The 23,512-nt window shown below is 42.0% G+C and overlaps 1 protein-coding gene across 1 annotated transcript in view; it reads right to left on the bottom strand.

Annotated features, from left to right (window-relative positions):
• LOC119542302 (1-acylglycerol-3-phosphate O-acyltransferase PNPLA3-like) overlaps positions 1-16,891 on the bottom strand; it is a 29,995-nt gene extending 13,104 nt beyond the window's left edge. The window contains exons 1-3 of the mRNA XM_037846927.1: positions 16,705-16,891; positions 3,917-4,149; positions 2,700-2,765 (exon numbers count right to left, since the gene is read on the bottom strand). Coding sequence (XP_037702855.1) covers positions 2,700-2,765; positions 3,917-4,149; positions 16,705-16,891 — 486 coding nt within the window. The remainder of the gene's footprint in view (positions 1-2,699; positions 2,766-3,916; positions 4,150-16,704) is intronic.
• Between the last annotated feature and the right edge of the window lie 6,621 nt (positions 16,892-23,512).

Raw genomic sequence — 23,512 nt, 5'->3', positions numbered from 1 at the left:
GGACTACAGTGCATCTGGACCATGAGGGAAGCTCTGAAAGTATAAATGCCTCTGTTCTGCAGATGTATGGACTATACCTCTATTAACCTGTGAGCTGAGAGGGTCTCTAAAGTGCTTGCCTGCTCTTGGGCAGTGGGATATCATGACTCTCCCTAGAACAGGGTTAACAGGGCTTCTTAATCTTGGTACTATTTCTATCTGGGTCAGATAAGCCTGTGGTGTGGGCTGTCCTGTGCCCTGCAGGACATTAAACAGCATCCCCAGCCTCTGTCTTCAAGAAGCCTGTAGCAGTCTCCCAGCTGTGACAACCCAGTGGTGATGGCAGTGGTAGTTGGGGGTACAGAATTATCTGCACTTGACGACCACTGCCTGGAAGAATGCTGTCATGTAGCCCAGCACAGACTCAAAGCCTAGTCCACAACCTGGGTATTAACTCAACTCCTGTTTCCTTATCCCCAGTATGGCCCAGCAATCAGCCAGTGTACCAATTTGTTGAATTGAACCAAATCCCAATACTACCATTAGCTTGTGATCAAAACTTTTGATTGAAAAGGACAGAGTCAGACCCTTGAGGGATCAAACACTAAACCAGGTGGAAGAGACAGAACTGAGCATTGGGCAGTCAGGGGCCATCAGCAGGAGGCTCCTTAGTGTCCTGGTGCCTAGTCCTGGGGGAGACAAAAACATCCATGTGCAGCCACTGGAAGAAGAGGGGACTGTGCTTGGGCAGGCCATGTTGTGGCAACACCAGGAGCAAAATCATGCTGGGAGCACTCAATGGAAGGCACTCCCTGTGGAGCCCTATGCTTGCTGGGACTGGGAGCAGAGGAGACCAGCTGCCCTCCACATGGACTAATTTAGGCCTCATCCTGTTTGGGGGTGGGGCACAGGCTCCAGCCTTCCTGATTGTGGGCCTGGATTCTGGTCAATCACTGGGTGTTCCTGATTCTCAGCTTTCCCACCAAGTCACATGGGATAAAAAATTGCATTTTCCCTTAATTGAGAACTGAATAAGAAAATGCCTATATAATGTATGCCTCTATTGAAGTGGGAACACAGAGAGCCTCTAAAGTGCTTTCATGCTCCCACACAATGGGATCTCATGAGTTCTCACTCTACTACAGGGTTTCTGCACCTTGGTATTTGGATCAGATAAATGTGTGGTCGGGGCTGTCCTGTGCCCTGTAGAATATTAAGCTGCATCTTAACATTCTCAGTTTCCCTACCAGTCACATGGGATGAATAAACACACCTCCCTTTAGTGGCATGGAATGAATAAGATAATTCCTATGAAATAGTCAAACCTCACTATTCATGGATTCCTGTTCCTGGCACTTTTGTGGTCATTTGTAGATATGCACAGAGTGGGCAAAGTGATCATGTGCACATTCCCAAGCTGAGGTTGAGGAAACTGGCACCCAGCCTTCTTGTCTCCAGTTTCATAGTGTAATCAAGTGTCCTTTCCACAGTGTATATAGCACCATGTTTGTTTGTTTTTTCATTTTTGTCCATTTTCTTGATGTTTCCTCTTTAAATGGCCTCCAGCATAATGCTGAGGTGCTGAGTGCTCAAGCGTTCTTTAGCACAAGAAAGCTGCAATGTGTCTTTTGGAGAAAATTCACGTCTTCCACAAGCTTTATTCCAGCCTGAATTCAAGTGCTGTTGGCTGTGAGTTCAGTGTTAATGAACACTATCTTGGTTTAAAGAACTTCAATTACCTGCCCCCTCCCCATTGGTTTGATGATTAAACTTCCTTAAATTTATATTCAGAAACCTTGTTCAAATGCTGCTCTAAAATGTCCTGTTTGTAGATTGGGATCAAGGGGGAACAGTCTCTAAAAGGCAGTGAATCAATGAACTTCCAGGGAATCACTGCATTGAAGTTTAAGGAGGAAGCAAAAGGGATAAGGTGATTTGAAACAAAAAGACACATAGAACAAGGTTAAGGTTGAGTGATGGTTGTAACCAGAGGCTCCCAGGAATCTATCTCTCCATTTTTTCTAGGGGCATTGGTTTATTTTTGGCCAGTTCAGTGCTCCAGAGACTTCAAAGAACATAACTACTGCAAATGTTGAGGCTTGAATAGACTTGGCTCATACTAGGTATTTCATAAATGTGAGTTCTCTTTGCAACTTGGTTCTACTTACATTACACTAAAAACAGGATTTTACCAAATATTCTGCTACTCTTCCCATAAGCTCAGGGCCATCTGTAAATGCTAACATTTTAGAGACGAAGCTTTATGCCTTACAACCCAAAGTGACAAAACAAAGTAAGACAAAGGCAAAACAAAGGCTCGACTTTTTGGTTAAGAAAATATCTTTCTGTATATTTCCTCTAAGGATCAAGCTACCCCTGACATGTATAACACATTGGAAAGTGTCCTCTTATACTTTTATCAGACCCCTGGGAACATATCTTTGATGCTTGGGTAAAGATGAATTAAATCAGCCGGCACACCTGACAGGTAGCCAGGTAATTAATTATACACAAAGTTGCAGGAGACCTGGAAGGGACCAGCTGTGGCTTCTCCTGTGAAAGGCTGAGAAGCACAAAGTTTTGCATCTGGGGACTAGGGTGGGAAGGGGCAGGAGGCACTGATCCTGGTGCCTTGCAGGAAGGAGATGTGCAATCACACCTTTAAAGGTAAGCCCAGGGACCCTGAATCAGCACTAGCAGCCCCTGTAAGGGAGACTTACCACACCTCTGAAGGTAGGAGGAATTAAGCCACTGTAGAAAGGGATGAAGCAGGAACAAACTAAGACCTGTGAAGACAAAAGGGAGTGAATCCACCAGCCAGAACAGAGTCTGCCTGCTTTTATTTCCCTGGGCCTCTTATGATCCTTCTCCAAACAAGCAGGCAACAAAGCTCGAAATTCTCTTTGCACAGAGGAGGTGCTTTGATCATTGGATTGGGTGAATGATGAACCAATGTAGAACTTGGATTTTAGGTATATGGGTTTTCCATACACTTTTGGCTCCGTAACAACAGTGCTCTGCTGGTCTTAAACTTCCAGCCTTTGTTTCCCCAAACAGAGCTATGCTGGCCACTGGAGACAGGACCAAGAGTTACCTGGCTCACTGACAGATTGAGAGGGGGCTAGACTGGGAGCTTCTCAAATGCCTTGTTCATTAAAGCATCTGGAGAGCTTGCCAACACCCAGATTCTAGGCTCTACCTCCCAGATTCTGATTTAGTGGTTCTGGGGTGGTTGCTGTAGAGTGTGTATTTCTAAGAAGTCCCAAGTGATGCTGCTGCTGCTTCTCCAAGGACCAGAATTTGGGTCATATTGTGTTAGAGAGAATTAAGCAAAATGGGAGACTGATTCATTGATAGCTACTCATTTGGGAATGGAAAGGTACTGACTACCTAGCAAAAGTTTCTGGAAACAAGAGAGGACAAAACAGGGCTGCTGGGCTGCTGCTTCTGTGGGGGAGATTGCTGTCTTATACAGTCCTGTGTTAGGCATCACCCAAATTAAATGGCATTTTGATATGCAGGATATCTTCTCTGTGCTGGGCCATGGGGACAGAGGCAAATAAGATATGCTCCCACACTTGTGGGGCCTCACCCTAGAAGGCCTCCTCATTATGGAGCAGGTGTAGAATGTGTCAGGGTGTGGGATACACTCTGGAAATGTTCCCTGAAGGAGGTGGTCATGAGCTGAGTCTTGAAGGATGGGTATGGAATATTTGAAATTGAAACTGGCCTGTAATATTCAGGTTTTACAGATGCTACAGAACATAACACCTGAGGCACACAGAGTTGACACTGCTCTGGGTCATGCACAAAATCAGCATCACACACCAGCAAGTTTCTTTTCACCTCATGAGACAGGGCAGGTATCTGAGAACACTCCACTCTGTGTTACTTCCAAGACTAAATTTGACAACACCCAGATAAGTAAACAGCTTACATCCACAAGTTCATCTTTGGAGTGAAAATCAGACACCAGCACATTTTCCCCATCAGACAATCTGGTGAGTGAGATGCACAGTTTTCTGGAGACAAGCTGGTGAACATTGTCTGGGAGATGTTCCTGGAGATACTCTCTACAGTACTTGCTTATGTTGAAGGATGGGTGGAAGATGCTAAGTTTCCTTTTTCTGGTTCTCTGGGCTAGGTCTGTCAGCATGCATATAGCACATTCTGGTGGTGGGAGACAAACAGAGAAGAATGTACCACACTGGAGACATGGTATGCTTTGTGGCAAGGCCAGAAGCCAAATATTAAGGAGACTGAAAGCCTTTGTCTCCCCCTTCATTGTCTAATATAGTAGCCAGCAGCCAGATGTGGCCAATGAACCCTTGTTAAGTGTCTAGTCCAAACTTAGATGTTTAAAATAGGCACCTGATTTCAAAGGCTTAGCAATTGTTCCCCTTGGTATTCTCTTGCTTGGAACTCTGGAAGATGATATAGACTTGAGAAGTATGCCCCAAACTCTGAATTAAATAAGAAGAAATGTAATCCCCATGATCAGATTGGAGGTATACTTCCCAGACCCTCATTGGTCCTGCACAGCTTGGGACTCTTGCCAAGGCAGCATGGCCCAGATTCCTTCTGCCACAGGTGCAGAATATAGAGTGACTCACAGCAGTGAGTTAGAACCCCATGAAATCCAGGCATAGGGACCCAAGTCTTCAGAGACCCAGGGTGCAACATAACCCGCTAAGAGACCCCCCCTGGAAACAACAACAACAAAAAAGGGAACTGGTAGCAGAACTCTTGGAAAGAGGTGTGCACACTGAGTCCAGACTCTGGTGAAATAACTAGACTTTTTTTAATTGATCCACTTTCTGGATTATCATCATCAGAGTTCCCAAGGTGAGATACCCTGACAGAGAAGAAACCAGAGGTAGAAAAGTCTTAAAGGAAAATAAAACAGTGGGAGTTGTATCTTAATTCCTGTGCAATAGGACACATCCCAGAATCAAAAATTGTAAGGAAAGATGCCACTGAAGAGGAAAAGTATTTAAGTAAATCATATTAACTTGAGAGACAATTGTGTACAAAAACATCAGAACAGATAATGTTTCCTGGAGAAGGAAGTGAGGAAAGCAAGCTTTCTCCTGGACATGGAACCATTGCATGGAAAGAGCAATTTTAAAAATTGTACCTAATATCCAGGGCAAGATTAAGATGAAAAAGACCTAAGAAAATGAGAACAGTTTAACAGGTGCTTCTCAAAAGGTCCAGAATGACTTGGACCAGTCTTCAAAGAAGAGACTTAAGAAAAAGCTAATCACCAATAAAACCCCAGAGAAGAGGAAGAAATTGACCTTCAGAGTTAACACATCAAAATAGTCAGATTCCAAGACTTCAGCAAAAAATTATAAGCTGTTCTAAGAAAGAAGACATGGCTCAGTCAAGGGAACAAATGGAAAACTTCAGAAGAGACACTGTATTTGGAAGGACTAATGTAGCAAGTTCAAACAGATCTCCTAAATCAGTTCAAGGAGATGAAGGAAAATATGTATATAGAGCTAAAGGATATTAAGAAGACAATGTGTGTGGATAAAGAATTCAAAAGTTTGAAACAGAACATAACAGAAATTATGGGGATGAATGGCACCATAATGAAGATTAAAAATACACTAGAGGGAGGTCCTAAGATGGTAGCATAGAGAGCAGTGGAAGCTAGTTAGTTCCCCTGGAACAACTAATAAACACCAGAAACAACTAGTAAACGTGTGGAGGGACAAACATGACCGTCCACTCATCATACACCAAACTGAATTGGGTGGAATGCCCAAGATGACAGCATAAAATCTGTAAGTGAAAACCGTGGATCCAAGCTGGGACACCCCTACCTCACAGCCCAAGCTGCAAAGCCTCATGTACTAGAGAGCAGCACTCTGCCAGCAAGTGAATATAGCTCAGCTGAGCTCCAACTGGGGTTTTAATTAGCAAACATGGACTGCTTGAAGCAAGTTATGAATTCCCAACAAGCGGACAGAGGCTTTGGGTGATGACTGACTTTGGAGATCCAGGGGGTTGCTGCAGACTTGTCCTGAAGGGGGGTTTCTGTCTGTTTTGGCTCAGGGGAGAAAGCATCAGCCATTTTCAGTTCCCAGCACTCTGACCCAGACAAGGGTGGAGATAGCACAGGCAGAGAGAACATTGAAATGCTAGTGACTTCTCCCTAGGGGGTCTATCTTCTCTAAGAGGAAAGAGGAGGGGTCTTCCATTCAGGACAAGACCCCAGAGCCTTGGGCAAAATAGCCACAGGCCACACCTCCTTACACCAGTCTGGAGTTATAGGCTGACAGGTGTCACCTGCTGGGCAGAAAAGCACAGTGACATGAGGCCTCACAGGGTTTACCATTTTTCTAAGACACACCCTCAGGGAAACTGGATACTGAATCTTCCTTCTGGGACTGGAGCCTGTTTTGGTCTGGGACAACCTGATTGGGGTAACCAAGGAAGCCATGCCTAGACAATAGAAAACTGCAACCTCACTAAGAAAAATGAAGTTATTGCCCAGTCAAAGGAACAGGCTTACACTTTAACTGAGAAACAGGAATTTAAACAACTAATACTAAATCAATTAAAAAAGTTTGGGGAAGATATGGCAAAAGAGATGAAGCATATAATGAAAACACTGGGCATACATAAGGTAGAAATTAAAAATTTGAAAAACCAACTGGCAGAATCTATGGAAATGAAAGGCATAAAAAAGAGATGAAAGACACAATGGAAACATACAATAGCAGATTGCAAGAGGCAGAAGAAAATACTTAGGAACTGGAGAACAAGGCACCTGAAAGCCTCCACACAAAAGAACAGATAGAGAAAAGAATGGAAAAATATGAGCAACTTCTCCAGGAACTTAAGGACAAAATGAAAAGCAAAAATGTATGTGTCATCTGTGTCCCAGAAGGAGAAGAGAAGGGAAAAGGGGCAGAGGCAATAATAGAGGAAACAATCAATGAAAATTTCCCATCTCTTATGAAAGACCTAAAAGTACAGATCCAAGAAGTGCAGCATACCCCAAACAAAATAGATCTGAATAGGCCTCTGCAAAGACACTTAATAATCAGATTATCAAATGTCAAAGATAAAGAGAGAATCCTGAAAGCAGCAAGATAAAAGCGATCCATCACATACAAAGGAAGCTTGATAAGATTATGTGTGGACTTCTCAATAGAAACCATGCAGGCAAGAAGGAAGTGGGGGGATATATTAAAATACTGAAAGAGAAAAACTGCCAACCAAGAATCCTATATCCACCAAAAATGTCCTTCAAATATGAGGGAGAGCTTAAAATATTGTCAAACAGACAATGACAGAGTTTGTGAACAAGATGCTTGCTCTACAGGAAACACTAAAGGAAGCACTGCAAACAGAAAGGAAAAGACAGGAGTGAGAGGTTTGGAACACAATTTTGGGAGATAGTAGCACAGCAATGTAAGTACACGGAACAAAGATGATTGTGAGTATGGTTGAAAGGGGAAGGTTAGGACCATGTGGGACACAAGAACAAAAGATGAAAGATAAATACTGGGACTGTATAATTCAAGGAAACCTAGGCTCTCAATGATTGTTTTAAAAGGTACAAATATGTTTTTACATGAGGTAGAACAAATGAATGTCAACATTGCCAGTTGTTAAAAATAGGGTGGGATGGGGGAAATACAATCAATGCAAACTAGAGACTGTAATTAACAGAAATACTGTATTATGCTTCATCTAATATAACAAAGGTAATATACCAAAGCTAAATGCATACGGGGAAGGATAGGGAAAGGGTATGGGACCTGGCATTGGTGATGTTGTCTGACTTTATTCTGCTTTAGGTTAATGCTATCTTTCCTTTTGTTGCTTTCTAGCTGCCATGTTTTTGTTTTTTTTTCCTCTCTCTCTTTTCTTTTTCTTTTGTCTCTCTGCCTTCTTTGACTCTTCCTCCTTCTTTGTGGAAGAAATGGAAATATGCTTATATAGATAGTGGTGATGGTGCTGAATACATAAATACATGATTATACAGGGAACCAATGATTGTTTACTTAGGATGGAATGTATGGTGTGTGAACAAAACCATCTTAAAAAATGGGTTGATGTAAAAACCTTGAGGGCACTATATTGAGTGAAATAAGACAGACACATAAAGACAAATATTGTAAGGTCTCACTGATAGGAACTAATGTAAACTCATAGACATGAAATATAAGTTACCAGGATATAGAATGAGGCTAAAGAATGGAGAGTGGTTGCTTATTATGAGCAGAATGTTCAACTAGGGTGAAATTAACTGTTTGGAAATGGTAAAACTAGTGTTAACTAATCTACTCTTAGCTGAAAAAATAACAGTGGTGCATGTAAATGGACACCAGAAAGTCATACTTTTAAGGCAAAAGGCAATAGATTAGTGAATGAAAAGACTAAGGAGGCCTCCCTCTGTCCCCCTTTAAAGTTAATGGTTCTAATACCCTCCATTCCCAAAAAGTTTGGGGTCCCTACATTCTTGGCAAAAGAAATGAAAGAGCTGGAGCAGTTAGGAGCAACCTTAAATGATCAAGGGAAATGGCTCCTCCCAGATGGCAGACAAATGTTGAATAAACAAATAATGAGGGCAGTATTAGCAGTTTTACACCAGGGGAGTCACCGGGGAGAACAGGCCATACGTAATCTGGTTCTTAAGCATTTTGGATGTGTGGTCCTTTATACTGTAGTTAAACAAGTATGTGAATGATGCATAATTTGCCAAAGGGTTAATAAAAAAGTCCTAAGAGAACAAGTATACAGGGGAAAAAACAGGCCTCAGACCATTTCAGAGTACTCAGATTAATTACACTGAAATGCCTCTAATGGGTAAACTAAAGTATATTTTGGTATTGTAGATCATCTAACAGAATAGGTAGAGGCCTATCTTCTAGCCTCAGCTATAGCATCAGAAACTTCTAAAATTATCCTTGAACAAATCATTTCCCATTATGGGTTAGTGGAAAATATAGATTCAGACAATAGTAGCCACTTCACCTTCCACGTGTTGCAGAACATTATGGGAAGCTTGGGTGTTACCTGGGACTTCCATACACCCTGATATCTGCCATCCTCTGGGAGAGTGGAGAGAATGAATCAAACCCTAAAAAAAAATCTGTCTAAATTAGTCTTGGAAACAAAGTTACCCTGGATCAAGTGCTTACTGATAGCTTTATTAAGGATTAGAACTGCCCCTAGAAAAGAACCGGGAATTTCCCTTATGAAGTGATTTTTGTTTGCCTATTCCCAGAAGGACTGGAAAACTCCCTTCCCTAAATTAAAAAAAACAAAAAAGCAAAAAAACAAAAAAAACTCTTCCTTAAGAATTATATACTGACCTTGTCTGCTACTTTATCATCCCTCAGACATCGTAGTTTGCTAGCCCAGATCCCGCTTTTTAAATTTGCCATCCATCAGTACCAACCTGGCAGCTGGGTCCTAAACAAGTTGTGAAAGGAGTCCAAACTTCAGCCAGTCTGGAAAGAACCCTATCAAGTATTGCTGATACTAAACTAAAACAGCAGTCCAAACAGCAGAAAGAGGCTGGACTCTCTATACCTGAGTGAAGGGACCAGTACGTAAACCAGATAATAGGTACCCAGCAACTCAGCCCAAATCCTAAAAAATAACTTCAACCTTAGATCCCTTAAGGATCACTCTAAAAAAACAGTAACTGGGAGGGTATAATCAGGAAAAGGGGAAGGGGTGAATCAAACCCTACATTTTACTAATCCTACCAAAAACTAACAGATGAGGGGTTTCAGGCTCAGCCTAAAAATAATAATTATATTAATTATGGTGTTTCCAACAATAAGCCTTGCCAAAAAACTTAGTAATAACAGTAACCAAGAGCCTAAAGTCCCAAACTGTGCAGTTTAATGCTTGCCAGTTAATACCCTGCAGAAATTTAAAACATTAGCAGGAGCTAAGTAGGAAAAATAAGTGCCTTTGTCCAGGGGTAGAAATAAAAAAAAAGTATAACATCATTTTCTTTTGCCCCAGATTAAAAAATGTCTGGTGAACCACCCAGTATAAAGGGTGGACTGCAGAGGCATGGGGAAAACAAAGCTTACTAAAAGATAAAATAACTTTTTACAAAGGTAGTGCCACACCAGACTGCATAAACCTTCAGTGCAACCCAGTAGTATTAACTGTCAAAAAAGCAGACAGCCTAATTAACAGAGTATATAAAATGGGAACAAATATCACTGGTGAGGACCCTCTGGAAATGTTTTGTATAGAGGCCCTCCCCTCCCCAACAAATGCAATCCCATAGATGTCTCCTCCAGTTAGTCTGTCAGCAACACCAGGGAAAACTTGGCTGGAGACCAGCTCCCCAATTCAAAATGATCCCAAAGTCATTAAAATATTCAAGGCAAAAAACTTAAAGCTGACCATAAAAATAGAAACAGGTTATGAAAATACAAGTGCCTGGGTAGAATAAGTCAAATATACAGTCCAGGGTCTAAAACAAAAGCAGTTGTTAAGCTTGTGCAACAGGATAACACACTGCCCAAATCATGCCTTTTCCATTAAGTATGAAAAAGCATAAAAAGGAGTTTAAGTATATAGTACTCCTCTTTCAAAATGCTACTCCTGGTGAAAATTGTAGCAAGTTGTCCTCTCCCTTCCCTCCAGTCTAGAAGGGAAATGTCAAGGTTGTACCAGCTTCTCACCTTGGTCCAGGAAACCACTCTGCCCATCTCTCTAAATGGGAAGAAGGGCTCCAAAATCTTAAAACCATGGCCTTGTGTATATGAATATGAAACATAAGCAAGGATAGTGCTGGGAATTTCTGCAGTTTAACCATATCCTGTGCAAACCTCTGGTGGTACTGCGGAAAGAGCATCCTCTGGCCAACCTTACCTAAAAAGTCAGGAGGGACTTGTGCTCTGGTTCAATTGGCTATCTCATTCACCCTGGCATTAAAACAAAACAAAACAATGCAAACCCAGCAGGAGAGAAGAAAAAGAAATACACCTGGCTCCTTTAATAAACAAATTTACCTAAATAATATAGAACTTCCCTGGGGGAACCTGAAATGAATTCAAAGCCAGAAATCAAGTAGCTACAGGGTTTGAATCATTTTTATTCTGGTGGGTCACTATTAACAAAAATTTAAGTTGGATTAATTTATATATGTTATAATCAGGAAAAATTTATCAATTACACCAGAGATGTTAAAGGAATAGCAGGACAGCTAAATGCTGCTAGCAAAATGGCATGGAAAAATAGAATGGCCCTAGATATCATGCTGGCTAAAAAAGGAGGTGTCTGTAGTATAATTGGGGGTAGTTGTTACACGATTATCCCCAACAATATGGCACCAGATGGAACCATCACCAAGGCTTTACAGGGCTTAACAGCCTTATCTGAGGAATTAGCAGGAAACTCTGGCATTAACAACCCACTCATGGGATGGTTGGAAAACTGATTTGAAAAATGAAAAGGAGTTGCACTATCCATCTTAACTTCTCTTATCATTTCAGCTGGGGTACTCACAGCAGTTGAATGCTGCATCATCCCATATGTCCAAGGGTTAGCTCAAAAACTCATTAAAACTGTCCTAACCAAACAAATGTCCATGCAGTATAAGCAAAACAAACTATACCCTCTCAAAGAGGAAGACCCCTATAATAAAGAAGGCAAAAAGCTCCTAACAAATTTGAAAAACTAGAATGTAAAAACTAAAAGAAGTTTAAAAGAAAGAGGGGGGAAATCTGTAAGAAAAGGGTTAAGTTTAGCTTTCACATAAAGGTGATGTGGAATAGGGGACATAAAAGCTAAAGACAAGTAGCACAAACTAACTCTGTGATTAGAGGGAAAGAAAGGGCCTCTGATGTAAACCTACAGTTAATGCCAGCTCTTTAGCTGGGTGAAAACAAGTAACAACCAAGGTTGCTGAAATGTGAAGGAATATGAGGTGTAATCAAAGGCGGGTTAGTCAGCTCTCTTTGATAAACTCTAACCTCTGGAGTACCCATCCAATGGGGAAACAGTGAAGGGACGTGCATGTTAGGCTTAGAAAATAAATTATGCTGCTTTTCCTTTGTTCAGTGTGCCAACCATTCCATTTTCTTTTGGTCGTGTGCCCACTCTTGCAAAAACAAAAATAAATTTCTTTTCTCCTCCACAATCAGGTAAGCCTTTGTTTTCTTCCAGGTACAACTCTGTTAACACAAGATCCAACTATATGTTGTTTACAAGAGACTCATCTTAGAAAGAAAGACACAACTTGGTTGAAAGTGAAAGGAAGGAAAAAAATATTCCATGTAAACTGTATGTAAGGAAGAGCTGGGGTAGGTCTACTAATATCAAACAAAAACAGACTTTAAGAGCAAAACTGTCAGACAAAGAAGGACACTATATATTAACAAAAGGACAATCTACCAAGGAGAAATAATGGTCATAAATATTTGTGCACCTAACCACATTGTCCCAAAATTCATGAGGCAAACCCTTGCAAAATTGAAGGATGAAAATAGACAACCTCTAAAATAATACTTGCAGACGTCAGTACAGCATTCTCATTGATAGACCATAGAGACAGATGATCAATAATGAAACAGAAAACTTGAATAATATGATAAATGAACTAGTCCTAACAGTCACATACAGAATATTGTACCCCTAAACAACAGGATATACAATCTTCTACATTTCACATGGATCATTCTCCAGCTCGGACCACATATTGGTTCACAAAACATGTCTCAATAAACTTAAAAATATTAAAACTATACAAAGTATCTTCTCTGACCACAGTGGAGTGGAATTGGAAATCAATAACAGACAGACACCTCAAAAATCTATAAATATATGGAAGCTAAAGAACATACTCTAAAAATCAGTCAGGGGGTCAAAAAATAAATTATATAAAGGAAAGCAATAAATATCTTGAGTCAAATGAAAAGAGAAACACAAGATATTAACACTTTCTGGATGTAGCAATGACAATGCAAGAAATGGAAATTACAGCTCTAACAACTTACATTGAAAATGATGAAAACAAAAATCAAAGACATAACTGCACACCTGGAGGAAATAGAAAAAGAACAGTAAACTTAATCCAAAGGAAGCAAAAGGAAAGAAATAACAAAGATTATAACAGAAATAAATGAAATTGAGAATTTTAAAACAATAGAAAGTATTAACAAAACTAAATGTTGGTTTTGTAAAGATCAATAAAATCAACAAACAATTATCTAGACTGACAAAAACAGAAAGATAGAAGACACAAATAAAATCATAAATGAGATGGGGAACATTACTACTGACCCCACAGGAATAAAAAGGATCATAGGAGAATACTATGAACAACTGTAAGCCAACAAATTAGACAACCTAGATGAAACAGACAAATTCTGAAAAACACACAAACATCCTACACTGACTTAAGAAGAAATAGAAGACTTCTACAGAACAAGTACAATTTAAGAGATTGAATCTTTCATCAAAAACCACCCAACAAACCAAAGCCCAGGACCTAATGACTTCACAGGTGAATTCTACAAAACATTCCAAAAACAAATTTCCAAAAAATTTGACAGAGAGAAACACTACCTAACTCATTCTAAAGGTCAACATCACCCTAACACCAAATCCAGATAAAGATAAATGACAAGAAAAGGAAATTACAGACCAAATAAACAAGCAAGAATCCTCCATAGAATACTTGCAAATAAAATGTAACAGCACATTAAAAGAATTATACGGCATGTTCAAATGGGTTTTATCACAGGTATGCTATGGCTGTTCAGCAGAATAAATCAATTAATATGGTACACTACATTAAGAGAACAAATGGGAAAAATGCACAATTATCTCAATTGATGCAGAAAAGGGATTTGACAAAATCCAGCATCCTTTCTTGATAAAAAATATGTAGTAAAACAGGGATAGAAGGAAACTTTCTCAATGTGATGAAGAGAATATATGAAAAACCCACAGCTAACATCATACTCAATGGTGAAAGACAGAAAATTTTCCCTCTAAGATATCAAACAAGACAAGGAAGCTGACTTCCTTGTAATCAACGTCTTATTGGAAATTCCAGCCACAGCAATTATGAAAGAAGAAAAAAAAAACATTCAGATGGGAAAGGAAGAATTACAGCTTTCACTCTTTGCAGATGACGTGATAGTATATACAGAAAATTCTGAAAAATCTACAACAAAGCTACTAGAGTTTATAAATGAATTCAGCAAAGTGTTGACCTTTAAGATCAACACACAAAAATCAACAGTGTTCCTAGACTAATAATGAGAGATCAGAGGAAGAAATCAAGAACATAATTCCATTTACAGTAACAACTGAAAGAATCAGATGACTAGCAATAAATTTAACCAAGAATGTTAAAGACATGTACATAGAAAACTGCAAAAGTATTGTTAAAAATAATCAAGGAAGGCCTAAAAAAGTGGAAGGACCATTCCACATGCATGGATTGGAAGACTGGAAATCATTAAGATGTCAATTCTACCCAAAATGATTTACTGATTCACCTCAATCCTGATCAAATTCCAGCAGCTTACTTTTCAGAAATGGAAAAGTCAATTATCGAATTTGTTTGGAAGGTCAATGTGCATCAAAAAGCCAAAACTATCTTGAAAAAGAACAAATTTTGAGGACTCACATTTCCTGAATTTAAAGCTTACTGTATTTAAAGCTTATTACATTTATTATTATAATATATTTATTATATTTTAAAGCTTATTATATTTTGGATGTATTGGATTAAACAAAATATACTACTAACATTAGTTTCACCTGCATCTTTTAGTCTTTTACTTTTGTCAGTGTGGCCACTAGAAAATGTACCATTATCCATGTGGCCTGCACTGTATTTGTGTTAGACAGGGCTGCTCTGGCTCTTCCCACAGGAATGAGCCTCCACTTCCAGAGGCCCAGGTAAGCTGCCCCCAACCCCATTCCCCACAAGCCAGAAGCCAGGAACTCCTTGGCACCAGAGTCTCCTTTAGCACTGCAGGGTGCAGGAGGAAGAATGCAGGCTTGGACCTGAGTTAGAATCCTGATTCCACCAGCTCATCAGCTGAATGCCCTCAGCAAGTGATGTCACCATCTTCCTAAGGTTCACATGGCCTCTTTAAGATGGGAGAATATTTATCTACTGTTTGGGGTCAGAAAGGATTAGATAAGATGCTGTCTGTAAGGTGCTTGACCCAGAGGGATTCCTCCAGTAACTGGTGCTGAAAGCCTCTGATGCCAGAACCAGCAGCCTGTCGAGTGGGCATGGGGCACGTTCAGCCTCCCTTGACCTCCCTCTCTGTTCTGGCCCCATCTGCCTGACCTGCAGGGCTCCTCTCCAAGCCTGAGACCTGGGCAGCCATAAATCCTGGGCTGCAGCAGGACAGACCTTGCCTCCTCCCTGTACTGACTCAACTCTGACCTCCTCTCCCAGCTCTCCCTCCATGCAGGGCCCCACTGAGCCCACAGAGGAGAGAGAACTGCCCACAGCTGGTTCTCCCCGTCCTTCCAGGCAGGTCAGCACAGCTCAGGTGTGCTCTAGGTCACGGTCCCTGGGAAATGCTCCTCAGCGATACCCAGGCATCCCTGATGCACGGTCCTCTTTGAGACAGAGGTTGAAGTAGGGATCCTGGGTTTCCTAGAACATGGGAAGCAGATCCTGGTAAAACCTGTAGATCTACTCTCCAGGGACCTAGTGGTCCCAAGCTTCCCCCTGGCCCTGCCAGTCAGCCCCAGCCCACACCTCCTCTGTTCCCCTGCACTGGAGGGGACCCCGGGACCAGGCAGCCCACAAAACTGCACTGTGTGGCAGGGGATTCCTGGCAACTGGGAACAAAGTCCCTCTCTGCTGGCTGTGCCTTCCTCCAACACAGCAGTCACCAGGCAGAGCAAAGAGTACATTGTTAACGAAGCCCAAATAAATGGGGGCTAATAAGGGGCATTATTTTTCTAAGGACCTTTAGGTGACAACAGCTTCACCCTGCCACTGGTCCTAGGCTCTATTCCCTGGTCACTGGGCAGGCTAATGACACATCTGCACATGTTTGCCTGGGGGTGGGAGTGGGTGTGGGTGGGGGGATTGCCCCCTAGAGGTGTGGGCAGCCAGGTCATTGGAGATTAGAGGAAACAATGGGGGATGTCCAGGACCCACCAGTCCCCAGGAAGGGTCCCGCATAATGTTGAAAAAGAGAGAGAACAACTTTTTCTCCACTTCCCCACCTCCTCCACCAACTACAACACCCCGTTGGTCACGACCCCAAATCAGGTCTGTCCTGGAAGACACCCAAGGGTGGCCCACTCCCAGCGACTGCTGGGCTCCCAGAGGCCTCGTCGCGACGACCGCGTGCGGCCCAGGGAAGAAGGTGCCCACCTGGACCGGCCCCATCCTCCGCCCCCGGGCCCCACCGCTTCCTCCTTATCGCCCTGGGAGAACCCTGGTTGCGGTTCAGGGAGGGATCGGGGGTTAAAGCGTGAGCGTCCCGGACTCGGGAAGGCCCAGCTCCGGCCGGGTTCGCTCAGGGTTCCGCGCCCGGAAGAACCGACCCCCAGGCGCGCCCTTTCCCGGGCCAGCGACAGAGCGCCAGGCGCAAGGCGAGAGGGCGCCGCGGAGGATGCGTCTGTCCGGGAGGGGCAGCCCCGGGAGCCCCCGCTGTGTCCTCCTCCAACCCCGGCCCCACGGGGCGCCCCCGTCCCGGGAGAGCCCCCTCCCCTGGGAGACTCGGAGGCGGCCGGGCGCACCCAGCGGGATCCCGGCGAGGAAGGTGGCGCAGTGCACCGCCCCTGCAGAGGCGCCAAAGAACATGCGGGCGTCGCGGAGGAGGTGCGGGGCGCGCTCGCTCAGGCAGCGGGTCACCCCGACGTGGTAGAGACCCAGGAAGCCGCAGCCCGCGAAGGACAGGCTCCAGCCGCGCTCGGGGTCGTCCATGACGGCGGCAGTCGGTCCCGGGGTCACGGCCGCTGCTGCTCTACAGGTGTGCTCTGAGCCCCGCATCCCCACTGCGGCCCAGAAATTCTGGGGCTGAGACCCGCCCCGGCTGGCCCCTCCCCGCCCCTAGCTCCATGCAGATGAGCCCCATGCCCTGCCCCTAAGTCGGGAGAGTGTTTCTCTAACTCCCAGGGGAAGAAGGGTCCTGGAGAGAAATGCTCTCCTTTTCTTCGCGTAAATCATGGAGGAAGTCTCATTTGGTGCCACTGGGTTGCTAGCGTGCCTTTGACTCTTAATAATCTCCCTGAAGCAGGCACCGGTGTCTAAATAGAATTTAAAGTCTTTGCTTTACTTCCTTATAATTTTCTGTATGGTGGTCTCGGATTCTGGGCAAGTGGGAAGGCTTTTTCATTTATGATAGTAACGGAGATTTCCCACTTTAGCGATTCACTTGTAAGCAAGCACCATGAGTATCAGGTGCTGGTGTGTGTGTGTGTGTGTGTGTGTGTGTGGGCAGGCAGGTGGGGAGTTTGGTAGGCTTAGCACTAGTTGACCCAGGTTCCCTTAGCAGGTGCCTACGTGCCACTCTTTCGTATACATAGTGGCCATTAGTATATCAACTTTAGAGAAATGTCTATTTAAATCCTTGGCTCATTTTTTTTAGTTTTCTTGTCTTTTTGTTGTTGAGTTGTAGGAGTTCTTTATGTCTTCTGGATATTAAGACCTCATCAGATACATGGTTACCAAATATTTTCTCCCATTCCATAGTTATCTTTTCACTTTCTTCTAGTGTCATTTTAATGCAAAAACTTTATAATTTTGATGAAGTTCCATTTATCTATTTTTTTCTTTTGCTGCTGGTACTTTTGGTATAAAGTCTAAAAATCTATTGTCTACTACAAGGTCCTGAAAATATTTCCCTACGTTTTTTGGAAAGTGCTTTATATTAATAGCTCTTTTATCTAGGTCTTTGCTCCATTTTGAATTAATTTTTGTATATGGTAAGATGTAAGTGTCCACATTCATTCTTTTGCCTGTGGATTTCCAGTATCCCCAGCACCAATTGTTGAACAGACTATTCTTTTCCCCATTGAATGGACTTGGCACCCTTGTTGAAAATGAATGGGCCATATACATGTGGCTTCTCTGCACTCTCAATTCTATTCCACTTGTCTATATATCATTCCTCGTATTGGTGTCACACTAGTTTAATTACTGTAGCTTTGTAGTAAGTTTTGAAATAAAGAAGTGAGAGTTGTCCAACTTGTTTTCTTCTTCTTTCTGATTGTTTTGGCCATTTGGGGTCCCTTGCAATTCCTTACAAATTTGGGGATAAGCTTTTCCATTTCTGGAAAAAAGAAAAAGAAAAGGGCTGCTGAAATTTTCATAGGGATGGCCTTAAATTTGTAGATTTCTTTAGGCAAAATTGATATATGAACCATATTAAATCTTCCAAATCCATGAACATGGTATGTCTTTCCATTTATTTAGGTCATCTTTAATTTCTTTCAGCAGTATTTTGTAATTTTTGCTGTGCAATCGTTTCACATCCTAGTTTAAGTTTATTTCCAGTTATTATGTTCTTTCAGATGGTATTGTGATGGAAGGTTTTAAAAAATTGTTTTCCAGATTATTCATTACTGGTATATATGTATCCAACTGACTTCTGTGTGTTTATCTTTTATCCTGTCTTGTTGCTACAGTCATTTATTCATTCTCATAGCCTTGTGGATTCTTTGGGATTTGAGGATCATGTCATCTGTGAATAGGTATAATTTGACTTCTTCCTTTCCAATTTTGGTGCCTTTTATATTTTTTCTCGTCTGATTGCTATGGCTAGAACTTCCAGTACAATGTTGAATAACGATGGTGACAGCAGGAATTCTCATATTTTCCTGATATTAGGGGAAAGTTTTCAGTCTTTCAACATTGAATATGATATTAGCTGAGGGTTTTTCACAAAGTCCCTTCATCATACTGAGAAAGTTCCCCTCTATTCCTAGTTTACTGATTGATTTTTCATGAAAGGATGCTGGATTTTGTCAAGTGCCTTTTCTTTATCAATTCAGATGACCATATAGTTTTTTTCATTCATTCCATTCCTGTGCTATATTTCAGTGACTGATTTTCTAATGTTGATCCATCTTTGCATTCTTTGAATAAATCCCTCTTGATCATGGTGTGTAAACTTTTTAATGTACTTTTGGATTCTGTTTGCCTCTTGTTTTTTGTGGAAGATTTTTGCATCTATATTCATAAGGGATATTGGTCTGTGTTTTTCTTTTTATTATGTCTTTAGCTTACTCTGGTATCATGGTAATGCTGGCCTCATAAACAGGGTTAGAAAGTGATCCCTCCTTTTCTATTCTTGTAAGAATTTAAGAAAGATTTGTGATAAATGTCTAAATGTTTAGTTGAATTCAGCAATGATAACACCTGGTCCTGGGCTTTCTTTTTGGGGAGTTTTTGATTTCCATTTCAACCTAGTTACTTGATATAAGTCTGTTGCAATTTTCCATTTCTTCTTGTTTCAGATTAGGTAATGTGTATATTTCTACAAATTGGATATTTCATCTAGATTTTCTAATATTGGGCATATAATTGTTCACAGTACTTTCTCCTTTTTACTTCTTTGAGGTTGGTAGTAATGGCCCACATTTATTCATGAGTTTAGTTATTTGCATCCTCTCTCCTTTGACTTGTCAGTCTGGCTAAAAGTGTGTCAATTTTATTGATCTTTTCAAAGAATCAACTTTTGGTTTTATGATTCTCTCTTTCTTTTTCTCTTTTCTATTTTATTTGTCTCTGCTCTAATCATTACTATTTCATTCCTTCTATTAACTTGGGGTTTACTTTGCTCTTCTTGTTCTAGTTTCCTTAGGTGTGAAGTTAGGTTATTGATTTGTGATCTTCTTTTTCCATGTAGGCCTTTAGGCATGTAAATTTTCCTCTGAGCACTAATTTCACTGCATCACGTAAGTTTTGCTCTGTATTTTGTTGTTGTTGTTGTTCTCCTCAGATATTTCCCTTTTGATTTCTACTTTCTCTTTTGATTTCTACTTTGACCAATTGGTTGTTTAATAGTGTGTCTTAAATTTCCACATATTTGATCACTTTATAGTTTTTCCTCTGTATTGATTTCTAGCTTTATTCTATTGAGGTCTGAGAAGATGCTCTGCATATTTTCAGTATTTAAACATTTATTTAGATGTGATGTGTTAGTTAGGGTTCTCTAGGGAAACAGAATCAATGAGAGATACCTATGAATATAAGATTTATAAAAGTGGCTCATGGAACTGTGGGTATACATGAGTCCAAATTCCATAGGGCAGGCAGCAAACTGGGAACTCCAATGAAGATGTTCAATGAACTCCTCAGGAAACAAGCTGGCAACTTCAACGAACTCCTCAGGAAACACTTCACTGATCAGCAGAAGAAGTGAATGTCCTCTGTCTCACTTAAAAGTCTTCAACTGATTGATTGGATTAAATCCAGCCAACTGCATTCTCTCATTGTGGAAGACACACCCTTAATTGACAGCATCAGTCACAGCTGCAGCCAATTGACTGATGATTTAGTAAACCACCACAAACATCCTCACAGCAGTGATTAGGCCTGTGGTTGCTTGACAAGACAGCTGGGTACAGTCGCCTGGCCAAGCTGATACATGAACCTAACCATCACAGTCCACCCCTTGTCAAATTGGCTGTTATACACATCACCTAAAACCATACTTTATCTCTAAGTAGAGAACAATAACAGACATATATTTCACCTGAAAATTCTCTGCTGTGCAGTGTACAACTGGAAACACACTAAATCTCTCCAGAATAGGATGCAAGAAAATACAGCAAAATGAACAATACAGCTTATGCTGTATGATAAGGGGATAAGACAGAGAAGACAAACATAATCACAACAAAACAAGGAGGAAATAGTCATGCCACCATAGTCCTCATTTCTGTAACTGGTCACATGGCCATAGTTCATATTTATCACTACCTTCTTCCACTACCCATATCCAGAGTATGTGTCTACTCCAGTAAGAACAAATTGCTGCCCCTTCCATAATGGAAGTGGTCCAATGTAATCAACCTGCCACCAGGTAGGCTAATCACCTTGTGGAATGGTGGCATATCAGGGACTGAGTGTGGGTCTCTGCTGCTGGCAGATTGGGCACTCAGCAGTTGCTGTGGTCAGGTCAGCTTTGGTGAGTGGAAGTCCATGTTGCTGAGCCCACGCATAACCTCCATCCCTACCACCATGACCACTTTGTTCATGAGCCCATTGGGCAATGACAGGAGTTGCTGTGGAAAGAGGCTGATTGGTGTCCACCAAATGGATCATTTTATACACCTGGCTATTAAAATCTTCTTCTACTGAAGTCACCCTCTGGTGAACATTCACATGGGACATAAACATCTTCATGTTTTTTTGCCCACTCAGAAGGTCAATCCATATATCCCTTCCCCAGACTGCTTTGTTACCAATCTCCAATCATGTTCCTTTCAAGTCCCTGACCATCCAGCCAAACCGTTAGCAACAGCACATGAATCAGTATACAAATGCACCTCTGGCCAGTTTTCCTTCCAAGCAAAATGAACAACCAAGTGCACTGCTCAAAGTTCTGCCCACTGGGAGGATTTCTCCTAATCACTATCCTTCAGGGACATCCCAGAAAGAGGCTGCCATGCTGCAGCTGTCCACTTTCAGGTGGTGCCTGCATACCATGCAGAACCATCTGTAAACCAGGCCTGAGTTTTCTCTTCCTCAGTCAACTGATTGTAAGGAACTCTCCAAGATGCCATAGCTATGGGCTGGGAAAGAGAAGGTAAGGTGAAAGGAGTGGGGGCCATGGGCATTTGGGCCACTTCCTCATGTATCTTACTTCTGCCTTCAGGACCTGCTTGAGCTCTATCCCGTATATACCATTTCCATTTTATGATGGAGTGCTGCTGTGCACACCCAACTTTATGGCTTAGCAGGCAGGAAAACACCCAGTTCATGATAGGTAAGACAGGTCTCTTGGTAATTTGGAGGCCCATGGTTAAGCATTCTGTCTCCACTAAGGCTCAGTAGCAAGCCAACAGCTGTTTCTCAAATGGAGAGTAGTTATCTGCAGAGGATGGTAAAGCTTTACTCCAGAATCCTAAGGGCCTGTGCTGTGATTCTCCTATAGGAGCCTGCCAAAGGCTCCAAACAGCATCTCTATTTGTCACTGACACTTCCAGCACCATTGGGTCAGTGGGATCATATGGTCCAAGTGGCAGAGCATCTTGCACAGCAGCCTGGACCTGTTGCAGAACCTCATCTTGTTCTAGTCCCCACTCAAAACTAGAAGCTTTTCTGGTCACTCAGTAAATGGGCCAGAGTAGCACACCCAAATGAGGAATATGTTGTCTCCAAAATCCAAAGAAGCCAACTAAGCATTGGACCTCCTTTTTGGTTGTAGGAGGGGCCAGATTTGCTAGGCAGCCAGCACTTGTCCATTCCCAAATGAGTAGCTATCAATGAATCAGTGTCTCATTTTGCTTAATTCTCTCTAACACAGTATGACTTAAAGTCTGGTCCTTGAAGCAGTGGCAGTATCAGTTGGGGATTCTTAGAAATATACACTCTACAGCAACCACCCAGAACCACTATATCGGAATCTCAGGGGTGGAGCCTAGAATCTGGGTGTCAGCAAGCTCTCCAGGTGCTTTGATTAACATTGGCATTAGAGAAGCTCCAAGTCTAGCCCCTTGTCAATCTGTCAGTGAGCCAGTAACTCTTGGTCCTGCCTCCAGTGGCCAGTATGGCTCTCTTATGGGAAACAGAGGCTGGAAGTTTAAGACCAGCACAACACTGTTGTTAAGGAGCTGAAAGTGTATGGAAAACCCATATACTTAAAATTCAAGCCCTACATTGGTTCATCATTCACTCAATCCATTGATGAAAGCACCTCTTCTGTGCAAAGAGAATTTTGAGCTTTGTTGCCTGCTTGTTTGGAGAAGGATTATAAGAGGCCCAGGGAAATAAAAGCAGGCAGACTCTGTTCTGGCTGGTGGATTCACTCCCTTTTGTCTTCACAGGTCTTGGTTTGTTCCTGCTTCATCCCTTTCTACAGTGGCTTAATCCCTCCTACCTTCAGAGGTGTGGTAAGTCTCCCCTACAGGGGTTGCTAGTGCTGATTCAGGGTCCCCAGGCTTACCTTTAAAGGTGTGATTGCACATCTCCTTCCTGCAAGGCACCAGGATCAGTGCCTCCTCCCCTTTCCCACCCTAGTCCCCAAATGCAGAACCTTGTGCTTCTCAACCTTTCACAGGAGAAGCCACAGCTGGCCCCTTCCAGGCCTCCTCAGAAGCAAATGCTACTTTGTGTATAATTAATTACCTGGGTACCTGTCAGGTAAGTTGGATGATTTAATTCAGGTAACCTGGCTGATTTAATTCATCTTTACCCAAACATCAAAGATAGGTTCCCAGTGGCCTGATTAAAGTATAAAAAGATGCTTTGCAATGTTACACATGTAAGGCATAGCTTGATTCTTAGGGGAAATAGACAGAAAGATATTTTCTTAACCAAAATGTCTGGCCTTATGTAGGTTTTTGTCTTACTTTGTTTTGCCACTTTGGGTTGCAA

This window comes from Choloepus didactylus, chromosome 8 (genome assembly GCF_015220235.1).
Source record: "Choloepus didactylus isolate mChoDid1 chromosome 8, mChoDid1.pri, whole genome shotgun sequence".
NCBI lineage: Eukaryota > Metazoa > Chordata > Mammalia > Pilosa > Megalonychidae > Choloepus > Choloepus didactylus.
The sequence above is the reverse complement of the archived record's forward strand: the minus strand, read 5'-3'. Positions and strand labels throughout refer to the sequence as shown.